This window comes from Gopherus flavomarginatus, chromosome 1 (genome assembly GCF_025201925.1).
Source record: "Gopherus flavomarginatus isolate rGopFla2 chromosome 1, rGopFla2.mat.asm, whole genome shotgun sequence".
Classification (NCBI taxonomy): Eukaryota; Metazoa; Chordata; order Testudines; family Testudinidae; genus Gopherus; species Gopherus flavomarginatus.
This window is the reverse complement of record NC_066617.1, coordinates 243,319,050-243,342,233: the sequence shown is the minus strand read 5'-3', so window position 1 is coordinate 243,342,233 and position 23,184 is coordinate 243,319,050. Positions and strand designations below refer to the sequence as shown.

Genomic DNA, 23,184 nt, shown 5'->3' with positions numbered 1-23,184 from the left:
TATTGTTAAGCAGTGCAATTAAAACTGTGATTAATCGTGATTAATGTTTGAGTTAATCACATGAGTTAACTATGATTAATCGACAGCCCTAGTTTCGATTTTTCAAAAATCTTGCAATTTCTGTAAATTGTTTTAACATTGAAAATATAAAAAAAAGTCATACAATGTACAGTTGAAATGGAAATCTCACTGCCTCAGAAAATAGACATTTAGGTTTGTAATTTTTTTAAGTGATAATTATGTACTTTAATAAGGATAACATCTGCATGTACTTGTACTATGATTCAAATTATAAAGGCCATCAGACTTCATGCTTCACAGCATAAATTAATAGCCAGCTGGGATCAGAAATTCTATCCTTTCCGATATAGGATTGAATAATTGTCCAGATAAATTATTAAAGTTTTTTTTTTCTCTAATAAACCTGGCATAACTGCCTGATAATGACAAGATCCTGGATGACCTGGAGATGCATTGTACCTTCCTAAATTATGGCAGTGAAATCCTGGCTCCATTGAAGTCAATGAGAGTTTTGCCATGGATTTGAGTGAAGCTGGGATTGCACCTGAAAAGCTGTAATTTACTAAAGTAAAATGCAAGACGCTCGTCTTCCAAAAGGTTAGTAACTATTTAGATGTAATAATCTAATAGTTAAATTATCCATTGTAATCATAGTTTTCTGGATGCAAAAGCCATAAGAAGATTTCCTCCTGGCAATGGATGAAGGTCAGGTGCCCCTGGACACGTTATTAGATATATCAGTTGCCTGAGGCCATTGATTATGAAGGAGGTGATTTTGACTTGCCTGAGCCCTGCTAGTGAGGAATAGAGCTACACTCTTTATTTTCTCTCAAGAAAGAAACTGGAAGATACTTCTGGTCAACCTCAGCCTACCTTGGAACTTTTAGAAGGCAGTCACAGTTTCCACTCTTTCACCTTTCCTATTCAATGTGGAAATGAGGTAATTACAAGGGGTAGTAAGGAGATACAGTTTGAAGTGTTTTAAGTATGCTGATGAGACTCTACAGAACTGTTTTGATGAGTAAGTGTTTAGGGAAAGGGGATTCTTGGGGAAACTGAGGGATAGAGATTTTAAGTTACGTTTTCTGAGTAAGGCTTCGGTTTTGTAAGCTCAGCTACTGGTTTTCTGAGGTCTTTGTTATAGCTTATGTTATTGTTAGGAATTGCAGTTTTAATATTGTTGCCTCTTTAGGCTGAACGGAAAACTGAAATTCAGTGCATTGTGAGGTGGTTCTGACTGGATGAGAGATTGGTGACACTAATCTGATTCTTCACAAGTACAGACACAAAGTCTCATTTTCCCAAGCAACAATAGCAATGTACAGACAGCTTCTTTTCTCAGAAACTCCAAGTGGGTCCCTCCAGCTTCTACTGTACACAAGGAAAGGTTGCCTCTCTGACTTTGCTTTCTTTCAGGGTCACACAACTGCTTCTCCTGGCTTAATCACTCAAATCCACACTGCCTGTAACCAGGCCATAGCCTCTATGTTTTGAATTTCTAGGGACACACTGTAGTTCCACATCACATGCTCAGATAAGGTGTCTTGGGCCCTTACCCTCACAACATCCCTTTGAGTGGTTACCTGACTGTATCTCCATTTCACTAGTGTGTGTTTTTTCCCCCTCCCATCTTAATGTTTTGTAAAGGTGGCCACATTACAAGAAAATAAAAACGAATAAAATACAATATTATGAGTTCACCGATAGAGCCAGAAGAGGAACTTGCTAGTCTCAAGCACATTCCTGCAGATTGCCTGGCTACTACAGAAACTCAGCAGGCCAGATTCTCTGCTGGTATAAGTCTAATGAAATCAACTGAATTACACCAACAGAGAATTTGTCTCATGGTGAAGAGGCCAGGTTGGAGCTTTGGAAAGGATGGTTATTTGCCATAAGCTAACAAGGTCACCATTTGCAGAGTAGAACTGTCCCGCCACATTGGGGGTCCCCCTAAAATGTACGTATGTTTTTCATACTGTTAAGCTTTTTCACTTGCTGCATGCTGCTCTGCAGCATTAATAATATCTCCAGAGCATCTGAAATCACCTGAAGAGGCACTAAGCTACAGTGAAAACAGCACTCAAAAATTTCTGGTGAGTATCACTGCCACTGCTGTAGTAAATGAGAACAAGAGCTCTGAGGACAAAACATGGGAGGATCCAGGTTTACAGGGAACTGGTGAAGGGCACTGCCAAAAACATAGGGATTAATAACTGTATCTGGAAGGGCAGGTTTATGAGTCCAAGTGCTGGCTCATTATTTCTTCCTGATATTGGCCTTCTGGATGCACACTCTACTTTAGAAGTGGCCTCTAGAATACACCATTTTAAGAACCTTTTTTAATGAACAAGATTCCCTCTTGATCCATTTCTACCTTATTTTTGGCAATGTCACTCAGTTTTTTGACCTGTAAATAAGAAGATGGCATCACCCGGAACAATCTAGAAGCACAAATAGAGATAAGAGGAAGGTGAGAGCTGAGCACTAGGAAGGAGCAGCAGAAGATGACTGGCATGAGCAGACAAGCAGAGACTGTGGAATTGAAAGTAGAGATAATGGAGAAGATGTTAGGCGGGAATGGGATCTGAACAATGGAAATGATCCTAAGCCCATTGAAGGCAAGGGGCAACTTTCCATGAACTTCAATAGGAAAGAGATCAGGACCAAAGGAGACAAAAAGACAGGGCAAATAAGAAAGGAAAACATGCCAGAGAGCATTTCAGAGGATGAATCCCAACACACTTTAAAGGGTGTTGTTATATGAAGTGAGGCTGAGGAAAATCCATGAATATGCAAAGACTTAAGACGACTCAAGATACAGACAGGAAAAAAGTGGAGGATAGGAAAGAGAAACACAGCAACATAATAAATTATTGCCTTCCATTTCAGGGAAAGTTTGTTTCTTTCAGCATGTTGAAGCTGTGATTTAATCAGAGGTTGGTGGTTTCCAATTAAAACCTAATTGAAGTTATTTCTGCCTCTTGGCCACCAAAGGAATAACATTCCTTGCCAGGACAAACATATCCTTTGGACATGATATGTCTCTCCCTTATTTTCTTTTTTGAAATGTGACAGCTACAAAATTAACTGATAGAATAGATGCCAAAGCAAAGACTATCGTGGGACTCATCTCTTCAGTGTGTTACCACAAAAATCCTGTGGAAATGATCAAGGAGTCTCTTTCTAATGGCTAGTTTATATATTCATGCCTCCATTTGAGAATCCAGTGGAACAGCAGCTAAATAAAAACTAAGAAATTGGAAGTGACATGCAGAGTGGCAAACCACATAGTTCTCATATCAAAAGAATGTATAATTTTCTGACCATGAAATTGTGATCAATTTTGCATTGGAAATGAATGAGTGAAATAAAGTACAGGCTGTTTCCGGCAATATTTGCTGTATGCTGGCATTAAATAAAAACAGAGTATGTACAGGACTCTTTCTTGTAAGTGTGTTGATAGGTAACTTACCATCATTTAAAAAAAATGCTGTAAGATATGTATTAGAAAGAACAGATTTCTCATTCACAAATAAATAATAAAAGAGGAATGGACACATTATGATGATGCAAGGGATGCAAAACAATTTAGAATACAGAAAAATTACAGTATGTGAAACAAGAGGCAGTGGAAAGAAAGATGTAAAATTAGTCTTATTTAAATTGGGTATGATATTAAAGGAGAGGGCTAGAACAAAGTCTTAAATGTTCCCCTGAGGGCTTACGTAGGATTTATACAGAGCTTTGTGCTAGTTCTCTGAATTGAGTGAATTTCATCCAGCACATAAAAGTACAATTTTAAAAATGTGTCCAATACCTGCTAGTTCAAATTGCTCTGCCATCCCTCCCACCCACCCACTCACACGCATACTCCTTGCTGTCTGCTCCTCCATCCACTCTGGAACAAAACACAATGGGCCTCCTCAAATTTCAGAAATTGTGCATGTTAAATTACCAACACATATTCTTTCCTCTCTGTTAAGTAGCTATTTGCTCCAGCCTCCTCCCATGTGTCTCCCTCACGGTCTTGCCACAAGTTCCCTCCCTCAACTCACATGCTCTTTCCCTCCTTCTTTACCCTTCTCATCTTGTACCCTCTTCCCTATCTCTTCTTTAATCCTTTGCTCCTACCAGTTCAGTCCCTCCCCACCTTCCCCATTCCCTCATCCTGCCTGGATTTAAAAATACAATCTAAAAAATGACCAATGAATGAACATAGGATTAACATGGTGTTTTTTACCCTTCATTCTGAGTACTCTGTTTGCATGCTGTGCTCCTTTCCTCTCATTTTCAGCCCATTTTGTCTCTTTACATTGTGAGGTCTTTAGGGCAAGGACCATGGACCAGAGATTTATAAAGGCAACACCATTTTAAATCTGGCCCCTTGTCTTCTTTTTAGAGATGGAGTGCAATGGGCCCCCAATCCTGACTTTGTGCACTACCATAATATGAATAAAATACATAAATAACTTTAATTCATCTACTGATCAAGGAAATCGATTTATAGTATTACAATAATAAACCTAGTAAAACTAATCACTTTTTAAATAGTGGAAATATATTATCACAGGACACAAATTTACATCACCCCAATGATACAGGATACCTTTGACATCACCAATCACTCATCATCCTATCTGGTGGTTACATGTGGTCAAACAGAAAGAAACAATATTATGGGTTAGAAGCGGCCTTTTCTCACTGTGCTAGGCAATGATCACTGCAGTTAACTATTAAAAGGCCTAATTTCTTTAGATAATACCGAGGGACACACTTAACCTGAAATCAAGCTGATTAAAAAAAAAAAGAAAGAGAGAGAGTTAGAAGATCTTTCAGACACTACATCTGCCTCTGATCCTGCCCCCTCTCCCCTGCCAGTTTTTATGGGTTTTCCATCATTTCCTATTTTAAACATTTTTTCCCTCTACTTCTCCTTTGTGAAAGACTGACATAAACTGAAAGAATTGTATCAATTCTACAAGTTGTTTAGTGTGGTTGGATGCCAGCCCCTGCTTGGACCCAATGAAGTCAACTGAGTTATATCAGGAGAGAATCTGGCCAGAATGAAGAGCTCAATTTGGAAAGGATGGTCGATGGGTTATAGACAAATAAGGACATTTTCATAGAACAACTGTCCCCTAGATTTGAGTTTCTCCCCATAAAGTATTCAAATAAGCCAATGTATATATGTTTTTCACACTATTAAGCTGTTTTCATTGGCTGCATGCTGGACTGCTGTGCCAATAATGCCTAAAGAGCTTCTGAAGTTGCCTGGAGAGGCACTAGAACAGTGAAGACAATCTGCAGAATCAAAACAACTTGCATCTTCACTGACTAGCTGGATGGGGATATGGTGAAGCTGTACAAAATGCACAAATTCTAGTTCGCAGGTTCCTGCCTACTTCCTATGTTATCTTCCTCTCAGACTCATCATGCCAGACTGAGCCTGAACTCTCCACAGCGTGTGCCTTTTATTGTGTGCTGAAGGAAATTAATTCCCTATAGCAAGCCCAGCCCTACTGCTTTGCAAATCACCGGGCTCAGAGCAGGCAGCAGTTCTTCCAGCTGAAGGAAAGGGGTTAATTCATTACCTGCCAACTTCAGGACATGGTCTATACATATTATAATTTGAAGGTGGGAAATTTGAAAGTGGTGTTTTGTTTCAAAATATTATCCCCATAAATGTGTGTGTGTGGGGGGGTGGGAATAAAACTGAAGAGATTGTATTTTGAATGTAGCCTTTACAGGCTAGACTTTCACACAACTGTATTCACGCAGAATTCATAAAAATGGACCAGATCCTCATAAATTCAATGGAACTCTAAAGAATGTGGCTGTTCGGCATTCAGATGGGAATACAAATAGAGAAAGATGACTAAGAGCGCTAGTTCTCCCAGTGGGATTCATCTCACTGCAGAGAACAGCTAGGTTTGGGAGGGATCTGAAGGACCCAGAAGAGAGGAAACTCCTTTACACAGACCACTGATCCTGTTCTGTTCTCCAGGCCACAATGATCTCTAACCCACTTACATCAAATCCCCAATACACTTGTGCAAGGAGAATGGCCAGAAAGTCTTTTCCCCTACCCGAGAATTCCCCACTGCCTTGGGGAACAGGAAAACCCCTTTACAGCTGTGCAACACACAGAAGATGCAACCTGCCATGAACAGATGCCTTAAGTCCCATACCTGTTCCTCTTCAATGTGGGCTATCAAATAGCTGAAAGTAAATCCCTTTCTGCTCCGTAATGAGTAAATGACATTTTCAACACTCCAAAACATGAGGCCTACAGATTTAGTCAAAACATATTCACATTCTCAAACTTGGTAGTATAAAAGCATCCCATTTGAAACCTAGATTTCATCATTTTATATATCACTGTCTTGAGATAATTAGCTAGTGTAGGTCTGTGGCTGTTAGCTTACATTGTTCTCTTTGATGAAGAAAGTCTGATGGGGGCATTATAACCTAAAAATAGGGTACACAGAGGAAAAGATGCTCAACATTAATGGTATGAGAGGATTTTCTGCCATCTTTCACCTTCCATTTGCCCATTTTCTTTGGTTTCAACATACATGGGTTCACAACACTCAAGATTTCCTTTGAACTTTGGGTTCAGACAGAAAATCTCAAAGGGAAAGTCTGTGAAAGCACAGGGATTTCCCTAGTTTTCCTTCGAAGCTATGCAAAATCATGAATTTTCCATGATTTCAATGCAAGAGCCATAAAATATGGCCAGGTTTGACTGAAACTGGGCTTAGCCTCACTTGAAGGTAGTGCTGTCCAGAGGAGAACACCTCCATTTCTCAATAAATTTTGAAAAAAAGCTTTCAGACGTGTTTGAGAAAATGGAATTGCATTGATATACCCATTTCTGGATCTAACATGAGCTTTTCAGGGGTCCAGGCCTCTATAGTGTGAGAGAGAGCGCGAGAGAGAGACTGACTCTATAGCTACTGTGACATTCCCCAGGGTGCATCCTGAACTGCTGTGTCCCCTTAACTCCAGGCTTGGATGCTTTTTACATTGTGTTGCTAGTGAACAGCAAACCCCTCCAGGCTCTGCTCACTCTCAGCCACCAGCACGCAAAGTCACTCCCAGCTAAGTACACAAATGCTATGCCCAGCCATTCATGAATTACATATAGGGCAACACCCACATGTCGCTCAGTTCCAGCCTTGCCCCCTAGAAATGTGCATCTTGTACCATGCAGTAGCCCACTGAACTGTCCAAGCTCATAAATAGTCCATCATTCCAAAAATGGTAACGAATATGTACCAGCCCTGTTGACCTGAGTAGAAATTTCCCAAACATTTCAAACGCACTGGTTTAGTTAAAATAATAAAATAATAAAACAAGTTATCAACTAGAGAAAGATAGGCATAAAAGTCAGAATTGGTTACAAAAGAAATAAAGGGATAAACACATGCAAGCTAATTCCTAAACTTCATCAGGCTAAATAGACTTAAAAGCAAGAGGTTTGTCTCAGCATGAGCTGCAATATATTTCACAGGCTGGGTCCCTTTCCAGCCTGGGACCACTCCCTCCTTTGTTCAGTTCTTTGAGATCTGTTGTTCTCATAAGTAGAGAGATGGAAGGAGGAGAAAAGGGTCCTGTGGAGGTTACTGTCCTTTATTTTTATATCCTTCTCCTCTCTGAGGATTACTCCTCTCTTCACCAGGGTATAGACAAATAGTCCCCTGTGTACATGAGATTTGCACTGTTTCTGGATACGAAGTCTATAGATTTCTGTACTGGGGAGATAAAAAACTGACAAGAATTATTTTTCAACTAGGTCAAACTAAATGTTTGAAAAATGATTTGATTCATTTTGTCACCTTGAGTCAGGTCAGTACTGAAGAGCTACTCTTGTCAAGCAGCATGAAATCAATAGTAATCTTGGTTAGAGTACATAGAATGTTAAATAAATGACTGTCTGCCAGCAAGATATGGATGAAGGGTATGAAATCAAAATAAATCAGGCCCTGGTGACTGTTGACATCAACCCCGCACCCCCAGAAACATCACACAATGAAACAGCAAAAATGCAAATCCAGACATTAGAATTAGGAATCCAATGCAACTCATGTTACATCACAAGGTTTCTTCTGCTTCATTAAAGGAAATATCATTAGCAGGATTTTCTCTTCCAACTCAGTTTTATAGTAAAGGGGTTCACAAAACACTGCAAAATGGAGGCTCAGTTATTATGGATTTCCTGAAACTCTTTAGATAGCCTGTGAGGGATTTAGAAGTGCAAATGAATACCCCAGTTGCCATTAGGAATGTAGAACTAGAGCAAAGGTTCTATGCTTCATGTAATCCTAATCTTCTTCTCCAAAGTCCTTTCACCTTCTCCAAAGTCTGCTTTCAAAGGCTGTATTATAGTCAAAATGTACTATTTGTATTGTGGTCAGGGGCGGCTCTAGGATTTTGCCACCCCAAGCACGGCAGGCAGGCTGCCTCCAGCAGTTTGCCTGCGGTGGGTCCGCTGGTCCCAGGGCTTCAGCGGACTTCCCGCAGGCACGCCTGCGGGAGGTCCTCCGAAACTGCGGGACCAGCAGACCATCCGCAGGCATGCCTGTGGGAGGTCCACCAAAGCCGCAGGACCAGCGGACCCTCCGCAGGCACACAGACAAAGGCAGCCTACCTGCCACCCTCACGGGGCCGGCAGATCACCCCCCGCAGCTTGCCACCCCAAGCATGCGCTTGGCGTGCTGGGGCCTGGAGCCACCCCTGATTATGGTGGTGCCTAAGAGCCCCAGTCATGGACCAGACCCCATGGTGCTAGGTACTGTACTAACACAGGACTAAAGGAGGGTCCCTGCCCCAAACAACTTACAATCTAAGAACTTGTATATATAGTCAGGGCTTCAAAAACCTCAATATTCATTGAAATTGAGAGAGAAAGACACTATAGCCCAATGGCAAGGGCACCCCCCGCGGCTTGCCGCCCCAAGCATGCGCTTGGCGTGGTGGGGCCTGGAGCCACCCCTGATTATGGTGGTGCCTAAGAGCCCCAGTCATGGACCAGATCCCATTGTGCTAGGTACTGTACTAACACAGGACTAAAGGAGGGTCCCTGCCCCAAACAACTTACAATCTAAGAACTTGTATATATAGTCAGGGCTTCAAAAACCTCAATATTCATTGAAATTGAGAGAGAAAGATGCTATAGCCCAATGGCAAGGACACTAATATGGTATGTGAGAAAGTCAGGTTCAAGTCCCTGCTCCAATGACTGGCTATTTATGCCATGTGGAAGAGTTTCAACAAGAGAAATTGAGAGCGACCCCATAAAATAGCAATAGCCTTGGGGTTAGAGCATTCTCCTGGGCAGGCCTAGGGTCAACTCCCTGCTCCAAATCAGGCAGAGTGGTGATTCAAGCCTGGGTTTCCCAAATCCCAGGGGAGTACCCTAATCACTGTGCTATTGGGTGTTCTGGAACATATACATTGCAACCAGATAGCTCACCCAAAAAATTCCCAGCCTACTTACCCCTACATCTATATTCTGTGTGGGTTACATGTGCTCTCATCACACCTGCTTGCAGGGACTGATCTGGTAAGATAGGTGGGAGAGAGCTTAATTTGAAAATCCTGCTGTGGTTTAGGTGTGAGCAAGCAGCTCATTAGCTGTGGTGTGGCATCAGGACTTAGGTGCCTTGGCAATTGCTCATCAGTGGAAACCTAGGCACCTATGGGGATTTAGGCACCTATGGAGTTAGGCAATAGCTGAGGAGTGATTTTGTGAATGTCAGTGGTGCCTAAATGTTGAAATTAGGTGCCTAATGAGGCAGACACCTAAATCTCTATGCAAACCTAGCTTTTAGCTCACATTTGGAATATTATCTTTACAACCACTAGTGCTAGTGTAGGAAGATCTGATTTTCAGAGGTCTGGGTACCAGTGGCTTCCACTGACTTCACTTAGACTTGTGAATGCTCAACACTTCTGAAACTCAGGTTCTTAATATTTAAAAAAATGAAAGCTTGGATTCTGCAGAAGTTGAAGGCATTTGCTCAGGAAAGCTTCCTATTTCTATGGACAAGCGAACTTTTCAAAACCTGTGTATAACCCATGGAAGACAGGACTATATAAAACAGCCTTTGGAAGAGACCTGGAAGGAAAAAACCAAAACAAAATTGCCTTTTTTCTCTCTCGGTCTTTCAGGACCCTACTAAGATCTCCTTCTGAACTGGTAGGTCTGGAGTATCTCACATTGTTTTCTTGTGATAGGTTCCAGGGCTTCCAAAAAGAGTGACAAACTTTGGAGGGTATGAAATCCAGCACCATTTCCATCAGCGGGAAGGTCACCTGCATGACACCAGGTCTCTTGAGATGGAAAAGAGGACCAAAATGTTTGAAGAGTGAAACAGAAGAATTCTCAAGTCTTCCAGAGGTGATTTCATTTTTAAATTACTTTTCCCTAGTCCATCTCTAAAAGAACAGTGTGATCAGTGAAATTCTAAACACCAGAGTCTGGTTCCATTAGGACATTATTAGCCCCTAATATCTACACAAAGATGTATGTGATTGCAACAACATTGGCACCCACCTCTTGCGAGGCCCCCCCCCCCCCAATGGTTCTTTCGGCAGGTCTTTAGTGACTCAGTTCTCTGGCCGAGTCACAAACACTTCCCCCCTTCCGGGGTATACAGTCTCTAGTTCTTTCTCACAGCTCTGCTATGGGGCCGTAGCAGCAAGGCTTTCCCCTGGAGACACTGCCTTCTTTGACAGCCCACCAGGGGCCCATCTTGGTACCCTCAGTTGGTGTCCTTTCGGCAGCCTTCCATGGGCTCAGTCTTCAACCAGACCAGCAGGGCCCATCATGGTACTGTTGCCTGGTCAGGCTAGGGTCTGGGCTTAGTCCCCTGGGATCAGCCTGCCTGCACTGACCTGTCTATGGTCCTGCTGCTCTTCCAGCCAGCCAGGCACCTGATCTTCAGCAGCGTTTTCTGGGTTCAGTCCTGCCTGAGCTGTCCTTGGTCCTGCTGCTCTTCCAGCAAGTCATGCATCCCGTTCTCCCTCTGCAAGCTCCAGGCAGCAACTGATTTCTCTGCTTCTGCTGCTTCTTTTTATATGGCCCTTATGGCCCTTGATTGGTCACTCCAGCACCCACTCTGATTGGTTACTTCTCTGCAGACACTCTAGGCTACCTGGAGGACTTCTCCTCTGCTCTTTTCTGGGGCAGGGTGAGGAAGGGCCATGAGGCCTGCAGCAGGGGAAATCCAAACCTAGTCCACCCCATCACAATGATTTAGGATATGAAAATAATTTCTATATATCTTAAAGAACTTTGTTTCTCTGCCTAAAACTATAACTGTTTGTTATGGGTTTGTTTTGTTATTTCCAAGTATCAGTTAGGAAAAAATACATAAAAGAAAATCAGGTTTCTTTACAGCATAGCTTGATAATGAATTCCATTTCACATTTCCAATGGAAATGGGAATTATAGAAACTGATGGCTATAGCTGGTGTCTGCATTATGAATACATTTTATATTTGAAAGATGTTGCCTTTATCTCTCCAGATTTATAGCTTGTTTTTCTCTCTATGAACCATATGTGTAATTCTATTAGTGTTTGAACTGCCATCCTATTAACATCACATCTTAATTTCTAAGAAGTTAAAAGGCTCATGGAAAAAACAAAAAATTCTAAGTTTTTTAAATGGTTTCAAACACTCCCTAAAAAACTGATGAGTTTAAAATTAAAAGGCAAGCAACAAACACATACAAACAGACATACTTGTTGACGGTGAACATGTTTTCATGTTACAGTATTATGTAAAATGGAAGAAAGGCATGGAAAATTGATTTGTTTGTCATTCGGTCCATCAGAAGTTCTTTTTATTTGCTTAAAATATTCCCTGCCTGACAGATCAAGGGCTCTTCAATTGTAGGGTGAGTGGCATCAGGGGTCAAATGCAGAGCCCCATCCATAGTTCTTTCAACTTTACAGGGGTTCTAACCATCATACATTTTTTGGTCAAGCTTCTACAAAGACTTACATATAAGCTTACCCTGTTAGAGGTTTTGCTGAATCAGAATATTTCATAGTAGCTAATTGGACATGTTTGCTAAAATGTTTACTTGTATTGTTAATATTAGTAGTTATATGGTTGAAAAAATCCAGCACTAGGCTAGAAATCACCACAATGATGTTCTAATTGTGTGAGAATGCAAATATATTGATTCATATTTACATGCAGTTACCAGCACTGAATGAAATGTAAAGACATATCAACACTTGGAGCTAGGGATAGGATTCTCTCACCAGCTTTCATTGAAATAGCATGCTAAAAATAATAGTGTAGCATGGCAGCAGTGAGTGTTGGCACAGGGTATCCACCCCGACCACATGCCCACAGGATTCAGGGGTGTGCGTACACAGCGCGGCTAGCCTGTACCATTTCCCATGCTACCACATCGCAGTAGCTCAATGAGATCTCGCAAGAGGGAATCACTCCTTTAGCTCCAAGTGTAGACATAGCCTAAATGCACATACTTGAGAGATCTGTGGGAATTTAGAAGTCTTTGGCACAAATTCTGCTCTTGGTGATGCCAGCAAAAATATAGAGCAACTCTACTAACCCAGTCTCTCTGGGTTTATATCTGTGTAAATGAAATGGGCTTTGACCTGTTGAGTACAAAGATACATAAGAATTAAATTAATATATAAATATCAACAAAATCTCTTTTCATGCTCCATTTGTATTCATGAATGAAGATGGAATTGTAAATTATCAAAAGTTTATGCATAAACATGAATTCTTTTACTTAGCATAATACCAAGGGAAGGCCTTCATAAACACAGTGTGGGACCTGGAGTTAAAACAACTAAGCTCAAGGGGACAAACGTAAAAGTTAAGGGGAAAATTAGGCGTAAACCACGTTAATCACAAACAGCTTAAAAAGGAGAGGTTTGAGATTAATCTTTCCCAACATTTACTGTGACAACTAATTCAAATTAAAATATGATCATAACACATGGCACACTAAATCCACAGAATTAATTGGACTGCTATTTGAAACACAGATTATAAACAGAATTTATGAGTAGTAAGAAAACCGCAGCAGAGATAGAGAAGAGGTGCTCTCTATCACTGTCGAAAGATGCAGTAGACTGCTAAGTAATAGCCATGCACCAGATTGCATCATTCACAATCAGAGCCAGTCGGGGCTGGGTGAACATGTACCACATTAGCAGGAGCTCTGTATCTTCAGAGGCACGATCCTTACTTCATCTCTCCTTAAGATGTTGTGATCTGCATGCATCTGTCCAGCCTCTCCTCATCTTTGGTATGACATGCACTCCTAAAATGCTAGGAGACAGCAGTCTCTGTGGCTGTACACAGTGGGTAGAACGGACAGGAGAAGGCTCCTGGCTCCCTCCTTACACCATTCAATTGCCAGAGGCAAATTTTTCCCTGTATTAATAGATTAGACTCATGATAAAATTTTATTTAGGAAAGGAATTTCCACAACAGAGAATTTCTTTGATTAATTCCAGTCACATCTCTTACTACCCCAACCTCTTCCACTATTTCAGAGGAGAAATCCCTTAAGATCGCCTGCTAATGACAGAGAAATATTTCCTAGTCATTCGAATTTGACATCTAGGAAAGCAAATAGATGGCATTCATGCATATTATTGGCTGAAATTAAGACGTTCCCAACCTACGAGTCCTAATTCACGGTCATGTCGCTACAATGTGCCTTTTGTTCAAACATCTTCTTTATCTGTTTAGCAATAAATCTTGAAATGTTCTTCCTTGAAAGTCATTATAAATTATCCTAAATGGGAACAGCTCCCTTTTAATGAAACTTTTTTTCTAAGCAATACATTCATTAGACTTTATCTGCTTAGTGCATATATGCCACTAAAAGTGCTTGAAAGTTAATTATGTAGAAGATTATCAGGATAGTAACAATTATCATTACGGAGTGGATAAATAGGTCTCAAATTTCATCTTTTGAAAAACGGCATACTAATAGGATCGAATTCTGCTCACAGAATAGTTCAGTTGAAATCAAATGGCCAAATTCACAGATAGCATAAACAGCAAAGTGATTGAGTCAAATTCTGTGCTCACCTGCACTCAGGGGCATCTCCAGACCCCAGCACGCCAAGAGCGTGCTTGGGGCAGCAAGCCGCAGGAGGCGCTCTGCCGGTGCCACGAGTGCGGCAGGCAGGCTGCCCTTGGCAGCTTGCCTGAGGAGGGTCTGCTGGTCCCGCGGCGTCAGTGGACCTCCCACAGGCGTGCCTGCGGAGGGTCCGCTGGTCCCATGCTTGGGGCGGCAAAATTCATAGAGCCGCCCCTGCTTGCAATCAAGTAAATCTAAGATAACTTCACTGACATCAAGTGAGTTACTCTGGATTTACATCAGATCTTGAAAAATCTAATTGCCCGTGTAACCCACTTGTGAGTGTGTGTTGTGTGTTACAGATGCCTCTGTGCCCAACCTGCAAAGGATCTGAGACTTTTACAGTCCTGTCTAGAGAGCCTTAGCTTATGAGTCAAACCGTAGAGACTTCTGTTTTTAGCTTGGAGGTCCCCAGCTCAGTTTCTGGTGTGCTGGCCAAGATGGTGCTGTCACATCAGTTCATATGGGAACTTTTCCCTGAAAAATGGGATGGTGGGGATGAGGGGAAAAGGGGAGGCCGAAGACATCAGTGTCTGATGACAGAAAGCTTTCCTTAGTTCCTGATCTTAGCTTTTTGGAGCAAGGACCATATCTTTGTATGTGTTTTTACAGCACCCAGCAGAATGGAGCCCAAGTACTGATTGTGAGCTTTGGATGCTGCTGCAATATAAATTTTTTTTTACAATAATACAAAATCAATTTTTAAAAATTCCAGCCTTATAGGAAAGATAAACTTCCCACTATGAACTGAACATAAATCAATAAAATGTTGTCTTCCTGAAGCAGCAGACAGACTGCTCGAGTGACTCAGATGCTGAGCATACTGTCAATGTAGTACAAACCAGGTGGAGCAAACTGTGCCTGAGAGACCATCACCCCCCACACACACATTCTGGGGACACTAGGATCCACATGCTGCCTTCCCTTCCCTCCTCTCCCCTCCAACATGTGGTGTTAGGACAAAGCCACAATGATGAGCCAGCCAGGGATTCCAGCCGGTAGAGGCAGGAGCAGCCAAAGCAGGGACCTTTGTCCTTAGGAGAATGTTCTACCATTTTGCCTGGACTTTCTCTGCCCTATGCTGATTGGAAGTTTGCTTCAACACTTGCCCCTACCTCACAATCTCTTCACCTCAGTGCCATTCCACAGCTGCTCTTCTTACCCTCTTCTCCCCTGCCCTGCTACGTTCTTTCTGCCACCCTTCCCAGCAATGTCTGCCATCCCTTCCCTTTTCTTTCCTGTTAGCTTACCCTTCCTTCATATACCCACCTAAAGAGGGAAAAAAAGTTAAAAAAAATACATGGAATGACATGTTGTTTGCTGCCATCACATTGTCACTCTGCTTGCTTATTAAGACACCGACCCCTACAATGTCTAGCACAATGGGGTCCTGGTCCATCACAGGTGCTCCTAGGCTGTACAATAATATAAAGAATAAATAAGAAGAATACTCAGTCACCTGCTACAACTTTGACATAATTCTGGCTTCTACAGTAAACATCCTTGAGCCTTCCCAGAAGTCTCCCAGCAACACCAAAGAAGATTGGACTTGACCTTTTTGGTATTTCTAACTTTAAAAAATATCATTCTTTATCATGAAGAGGAAAAATAAGCACAAGTCCAAGAAAACATTTTCAATATATATTTCAAGTGAAATCCTGACCCAACTGAAGTCAATGGGAGTTTTACCACTGATTTCACTGGGGCCAGGATTTCTCTCTTTCCATTCATCTTCAATCCTAATGGTGTTCCCCCTGCCCCCTTCACCAGGAACAGGATTCTACCTTTTGTTCCTTGTACTTGTACAACTTAGAGTAGCTATACATAAAAATCCTCTCCAAACTAGGTCGTATTTTCAAAATTAAATTAATAATTTTCTATAGTCTGTTCGGATACTGACCAGTTAGGATCTAAATTTACTGATGACTCTTAATCATGTATGTAGGCCAGACTTGAAATATTTATCATCTGTAGGTACAGCCTCAGCTTACTGAAACTATTGGTTCTATCAATTGTAGGTTGAAACAGTTTATCACCCAAAATCAGAGCTTCCTTAGTTCAGAAGGTTAGGTGAGCCCAAGGCCCTAGGAATTTCTAGGATTGCATAAATGGGATAAGAGATCTGGATTCTTCAAATGGGGTGTAAATTTACCAATATAACTTAGTCAAAATGATTTGGTCTTTCTCAGAAATGAAACATCCAGGAAAATGTTTAGAGAAGATAGCAATTACCCTATTTCTTTAATGATTCTGACTGTTAATTTATGATGCATTCTGAGGCAATGATGGGTGCCCTTTTTTAAAAAAATCAAAAGATAAACCTTAATGAAAGTTTTTGTTTTTTTCAGTTATCACACAGTAAATATTAAAGACGCATCAAAAGCAGAATCAGCTTTTAGAAGAAGCCATGAAGGTCCTCAATAGGGTGGAGTTCAACACTCCAGTATCTGTGCAGCATTTTTGGCCATGAGATTATACATCGAAGTAGTTATAGTGAGTCACCACAAATTACTTTGGAAGAACTACACCCAGTGGTTTCAGAACATAAAACTAACTGAGAGAATGGCCTAGAGAATAAATTGCAAACTAGAATTGCCAGGAAGCAGAGTTTGCTATACAACTTTTCTCAGAAATAAAGCCACTTTCCTTTTCTTACAGCCTTACTTCATCACTCATTCAACAGATTCAAAAGCACATGGCTAAAGTAATCATAAATTTCATGGTGAAGCAGTTAGACTTTGCTTCCAGCTGTAATAAAGCTGTGTCCACACAAATCCAGTCTTCTCTTTTTTAAACAGACTAGTGCTCAGACTATATCAGGGTCTTCTTTGGGTACAGTAGAACTTAATTCAACCAGTTGATGAAGGTTTGAAAACTAAGAGGTCTTTTTTAAGAGGTTTAAAAAATTATAATGAATCAACACTATCAAGTTCTACCAGCCAAACAATTAGATTGTGTGTTGGAATGTAGAAAAATTGTTTCTACTTGTGAAGTTTCAAGGATTCTGACTTGTACAGATCAAACACTTTGCATAAGATGGATTTATTATGGTTCAAACTGCTGTATTAAAGCAACCCAGGGCACAACTGACAAACTCTCTTTTCTTTGACATATCTAGGCATTTTAAAGGTACACAGTTGTTGAAATCAGAGGATCAACATTCTCTCAGGCTAGAGCTCTAAGTTTAAATTCTCCTCTAGTGCTAGCTGCTACTTTTCACTGCATCGCCTGGCAGTTTTTGTTGCTTACCTTGAAAGTTTTTTTTTAAAACAGAATTTTGTTACTAATGTCTGTAAGCTCTAGTCATGTGCCAAGTGAGCAGGGCTGACAGGAACCCACATATCTTATATCTCTGCACTGTTAGCACTCTCTTCCCAAACACACCTTTCTGCTGTGATTTCCCGCACCACACACACACACACACACACACACACACACACACACACACACACACACACAGAGTGAAGTACTGCAGTCCACACAGGCTCTGCATTACCTACAGCCAGTTCTGTTGTATCTTTACATAAAATCAGACAGGATGATTCAGGAACTCATTTCCCAAAATGCAACACTTCAAGAGCACACGATCACACATGCTCATTTGTTTGCACATAAATACCATGGAAAAGGATTAATCTGTAACTCAGGAAGAAAATTGCCATGAAGTATAACAGCAGCTGTTTTACAAATGCATACAGTATCGTACCTTTTCCATTCACAGTTTCTTCTTTTATCTTCCTCACCGCTTCTTGGCCTTCACTTTCATCGTTTCCAGCTGTCATCATCAAGAAAATGCAAAATTAATAATGCAATCATCTTAAAGACTGTTGAGTACCCAGTCATCCCACAAGTATAGGTTAACCACAATGTAAAATGCCACAGTCAGAAAGCAAACAACAAGCTTGGAGTGAAAGAGAATTATTTATCGCAATCACACTAACAGAGGTTTCAAAAAGCACCATACAAACACATTTCTATTCACACATGACTGGACTGTTTTGTCTCTTCTAGTTATTGCATGAAGGCTGGACAGCCACATGCTTGAGCAGCTGCAGCTAAAACCAGATCTGGTGATTCAAGTGAAGCACATTTCAGAAACAGAGTCTGAAACAGTCATAAAGCAATAAGCTTGGACTGCATAGCATTTCTTTTTCCAAAACGAAAAAGAACTGATGGGATTTCACTGAGTATTTTGGTGGATACTCACTAAAATGTCCAGTCCATCTGACTCAGTGCATTGGCACAGTTCTTACTAGCATTAATAGAAAATAAGTGTTAGACATCAAAGATAGAGAAGAGACTCTGCCCTCATGTTATTGAAGTACAGGAGACAATCTAGATAACAATTGGATAGTATTCATTGTTTGGCAGTTGCTTTGTAACAATGCTGGCTTTGGAACAAAAAAAAATACTGTGCTTCATAACAGTTTAATTTTGAAAGCCGAATTTACCATTCTGTCTATCCATCAACAGATACAGAGGTTTTCCCTAGCACCCATCACCACAGCATCTGAGTTCTTCCTAGGTAAATTAGATGCACATAGGAAGCCCCCTAATGAACGATAAAAAGTCTTCTGCCGCCTCTAGTTATAGAAAGACTGCTTGCATTTTTATAAACCTGGGTGATAAGGAAGGTTTTATTTTTCTTCCCCCTTTTTTGATTTGTTATTGTTTATTAGGCTATTTATGTATTTATTTTGCTTATTTATTTTCCATTTATTTGTTCCTTTCTCTTTCTGGTTACGGAGGGAGAGATCTTTCACAGAGGAGTTTACCGTGGCATGCTGAACAGTTCAATCAGACAGGATTAGTCTGACTTCATCTGGGAACTCCCTGTACGCCCTTGAGAGAGAACATTTTATCTTTGGGACCTCATTACACTTCATTCTGGATTGTATAAACGGCACAGTCCAAGAGTGAGTGGAGGGATCAGACCAGCACAGGGGTGATGTCTCCCAGGCCACTGCGGGTGTAGGCTAATGCATTCTGCAGAAGCTGGAGCCTCTGCGTTGCTTCCACATTTAGCCCCAGGTACAGGGAGTTACAATATTCTGTCTGGAGGTGACAAATGGAGGGCCTCATGAAATGGAAGGAGAAGACTCACTCTTTATATGAAAGCAGTTGAAACAGGCAATTTTGCCAGTTAAAACTGTTAATGGGAAAACGGCTTGCCTCTAAACACCCACAAGCATACTGGTCTATAATGGTATGTTCAGATTAGATCAGCTTTTCAATTCGTTTTTGACCTCCTCTTATGAACCATTTTGAAACAAAGCAAAGAAACACTCATTTGTAGTATTTGTTTTTTGCAAAATCCATCTGGGGTTTTATGACACACAAACATTCAGCTTGATCCTAATTTCTGGAAATAGATGCAGTGTCAAAGAACAAAGCCTACAGTGAAATTGCCATGTCTGTGGAACTCCACACAAAGCCGCTATGGGCAAGGAATCAACTCTCCTCACTCTTTCAGCTTAAGTGATTTCCTATAGTGAGGTTTCAAAAATCAGTGTGTCACAGTGCAAGATACAGTTATGTTAAAAGCTGACTTCTGTGGCAAGCCCTGTGAGGGTTCCATCTGATCCTCCTTTCATTCAGCATTTATCACACAGTGAACATGCATATTAAAACCTCCAGTGACTTGATTTAACTCTCAGTATGTTCATTTATTTTTCAAAGAACTTGCATTGCACAACAAATTTTAATGCACATTATTTTCACTGTTATATTAATGGTTCCTCATTAAAGCTCAGGACCCTCCAAAGGAGCTCAGTTTATCTTATTTGAATATTTTAATTCAAGACCATTGAGACAAAAGAATCATTCTACTAAATAGCTGCTTCAAAACTGCTTCCATATTAGCATAAGAGGGAGTTTTGAAAACATGAGTCTAGGAGCTAGGAACATCATAAAATTAAAAATTGCCTTGACCAAAGCTGTTTGTGTGCTGGAGGCTTTTGAAATGAATTTTGCAAAGCAAATGCTTTAGGGATGAATAAAGAGACTGAATAAGTGACAAAATCCTTATGAAAAGTTCAAAGTAACGTATCATAAAAAGATACAGTAATATGATAAGAGTAATCTACACCTCTGATTTTATTTAAAGAGATGAGTGATTCCTTACTTATTAGGGGCAAAGCAATAGCAACATTTATAGTCAAAGTTGATAAACACATTCCATTATAATCCCTTGTTTCAGTTGCTTTTACTGTAACAAACTAACCATTTGCTCTGAAATTTTCCATGCTTGATCTCTGCCTTAGCATCATCAAGTGATCCATCCCCTGTCACTCATGCCCAGCTTCTGGCAAACAGAGACTAGGGACACCATCCCTGCCCATCCTAGCTAGTAGCCAGTGATACTCCTTCATTGTCACCAAACAACTACAAAGGATTAAAGACAGGAAGCAGCAGCTCCACTGAAATACTGTTTGGAAGATCCACTGGGGTGGGAACCAGACCATGAATTCTCGTCTCACTTTTTCCATGGACTAGTTTCAATATTCCACTCACTTATAACCCTTATTACTGAGGAAGGCCTCATACTTCTACCTTAACACACAAGAAGATAAAATGCTCTCTCATTTAAAAACTGTTAACAAGATTTTGAAAGGTTTCATATGATCACTTTGGGCAGAACTGGGAGTAGACTTCATGTGTAGCTGAATCTCATCTACTTAAACATGCTGCCACCTAGAATGAACATGCCAAATCTACGTGCTTGGCTATTGTGTTCGCAAAACAGATCTACTCCTGCATGCTCACCTTTAAAAAGCTCGTTAAAATCCACAATTGAATGAGTCCTATATGTAAATGCAAAGCATCATTATCAAATAATTCGTAGCTAAGAGTCCTAACTTTCAGTCTCCTGCTTTAAACATTGGACCACAGTTCCCTTCCAGAGCCAGGAACACATCCCAGTTCCTTGTATTGCACTGCTGTCTAGCAAGTAGTTCTGTAACCCACAAGTAAAGTGAGCAGTGCACACAAAGGAGAACAGCTCCTACTGAGAGCAAATTTAAAATGTTCCAATGTGATAGTAAATTCTGATTTTATTTTTCAAAGTCACCAAGTAATATTTAAGAATCATATGCACAAAGTCTATCATCTGTTTTATGTAGAACCTAGACAAAAACACAAAATATGTTGCATCCTCTCATTGCAGACTCTTCAAACAAAGCTGTGCTGAAGTCACCAGGAATGTTGATACTCAAAGAAAGGAAAGGTCATAACACTCTTAAGCACCATTTGAAATATCCTTACTGAAATGTCCTATAAAATGTAATGAGGATGAAAACAAAAAAAAATTCTAAATTTTAAAGGGTTCCATAGAAATCAAGATAAACAACCACAGAATATAATGGAGTATAATATCCTTTCAACAGAATTTTAAAAACACTCCATACAATTTCAGAGAAACATGTATGTCTGCAAAATAATAGCTTTGGTTTTAAATGTCTAACTAGAAGTTAATCTGCATTAAAATTCTATATGACCGTAAAATGTCAATGTTTATTATTTTTATTTGTATTACGGTAGACTCTAAATGGGAGAGATACGATCGGGGCCCCATTGCATTAGAAACTGTACAGTCTCCTAGTAAGAGACAGGCCCTAATCTGAAGAGTTTACAATCTAAATAGACTTGACAGACAAAGGGTACGTACAGACTACCCATCAGATCGGCAGGTAGCAATCGATCTGTCGGGGATCGATATATTGCATCTCATCTAGACTCGATATATCAATCCCCAAATGCGCTACTGTCGACTCTGGAACTCCACCAGGGCGAGCAGCGGAAGCGGAGTCGACAGAGGAGCCATGGCCATTGATCCTGTGCCGTGAGGATGGGAGGTAAGTCGAAATAAGATACGTCAACTTCAGCTACGCTATTCCCATAGCTGAAGTTGGGTATCTTACATTGACCCCACCCAGTGTAGACCAGGCCAAAGAGTAGGTGGCGATTCAGGGAACCACGGGCACAGAGAGGCAAAGTGACTTGCCCAAAGTCAGTGACAGAGCCAAAAATTGAGCTGCCACAAGGAGAAGGATAAAATGACAAGTGTCTAAGTGGTCTCCAAAAAACAAAGAATGCAAAAGATAAAACTATTAAAAACAAAAGCTAAAAAAAGGACTTAGCACTGTGCTTTGTGTTAATAAACAAACAAACAAACCCAAAGCTGATTCAAAAGGTCTATAATTTTTCCACAGCAATATCTTGTCAGTCACTCCAACTATTGAGCCTTTGAGGTAGAAAACTGAGGACAATTTAGACCACTCAACAACAAGGAATTCTCTCAGTATGTGCCTGATCCTGCTTCTGTTGCTGTCAATGGCAAAATTTTCATGGAACTTTAATGGGAGCAGCATCTGGCCCTAAATCTATATATTCCAGAATGAATCAATATATACTGTATCTGACTGATACTGTAAAAGGTTACAGAAAGGAAGGAAAGCAGCAGTGTAGCCGACATCATACAGATAGCTGAAGTGAAAAATTGGAGTGAAAACATATCTAAAAGATGCTGTTCAAGGTTTTGTTTTACCAACCAAGAGCCCAATCCAAAGTCCTCTGAAGTCAAGACAAAGCTTTCCACTGATTTCAATGGGCTTTGGATCAGGCCTTAAAAGATGGTGCCCAACAAAGAAACTGAAGAAGTATAGTTATTTTAGCAGAGTCAGGTTATTGAAAATCCAAACAGGAGAGAATGTTGTGTATCACAAACAGGGCCGGCAGTCAAATACAGAAAGATGCACATTGCTAAAACAGATGTAGTATTCTAAACTAGAGAGTGAGACGTTTAAGACCTGAGAGAGTATATGGTATGAGGACTAAATTCAGACATGGTATAAACAGCCACAATGTTGTGTTTTAACATGTTTGTAAATGACCTCTTCGAACTTTTGTGACCCACAGTAGAGTCCCCTTCCTGGATTTTTTTTCCCCATTGACTCAATGAAATTGTGCTCACTTTCACCACTTCTGAATTTCGCCATGAGAATTTGGAGGTGAGC

General features: G+C 40.6%; 1 protein-coding gene across 5 annotated transcripts in view; it reads right to left on the bottom strand.

Annotated features, from left to right (window-relative positions):
* The window catches only part of ZBED1 (zinc finger BED-type containing 1), a 254,154-nt gene that overhangs the window by 155,468 nt on the left and 75,502 nt on the right, over nt 1-23,184 (bottom strand). For 2 of the 5 annotated variants that reach the window (XM_050933119.1, XM_050933128.1), the window contains exon 3: nt 17,877-17,945. The exons of 1 other annotated variant lie outside the window; for it this stretch is intronic. In XM_050933119.1, coding sequence (XP_050789076.1) covers nt 17,877-17,945 — 69 coding nt within the window. Of the gene's footprint in view, nt 1-11,835; nt 13,453-15,636; nt 15,738-17,876; nt 17,946-23,184 lie in introns of those variants that run through there. 2 more of the 5 variants (XR_007770954.1, XR_007770957.1) reach the window with 2 other exon arrangements.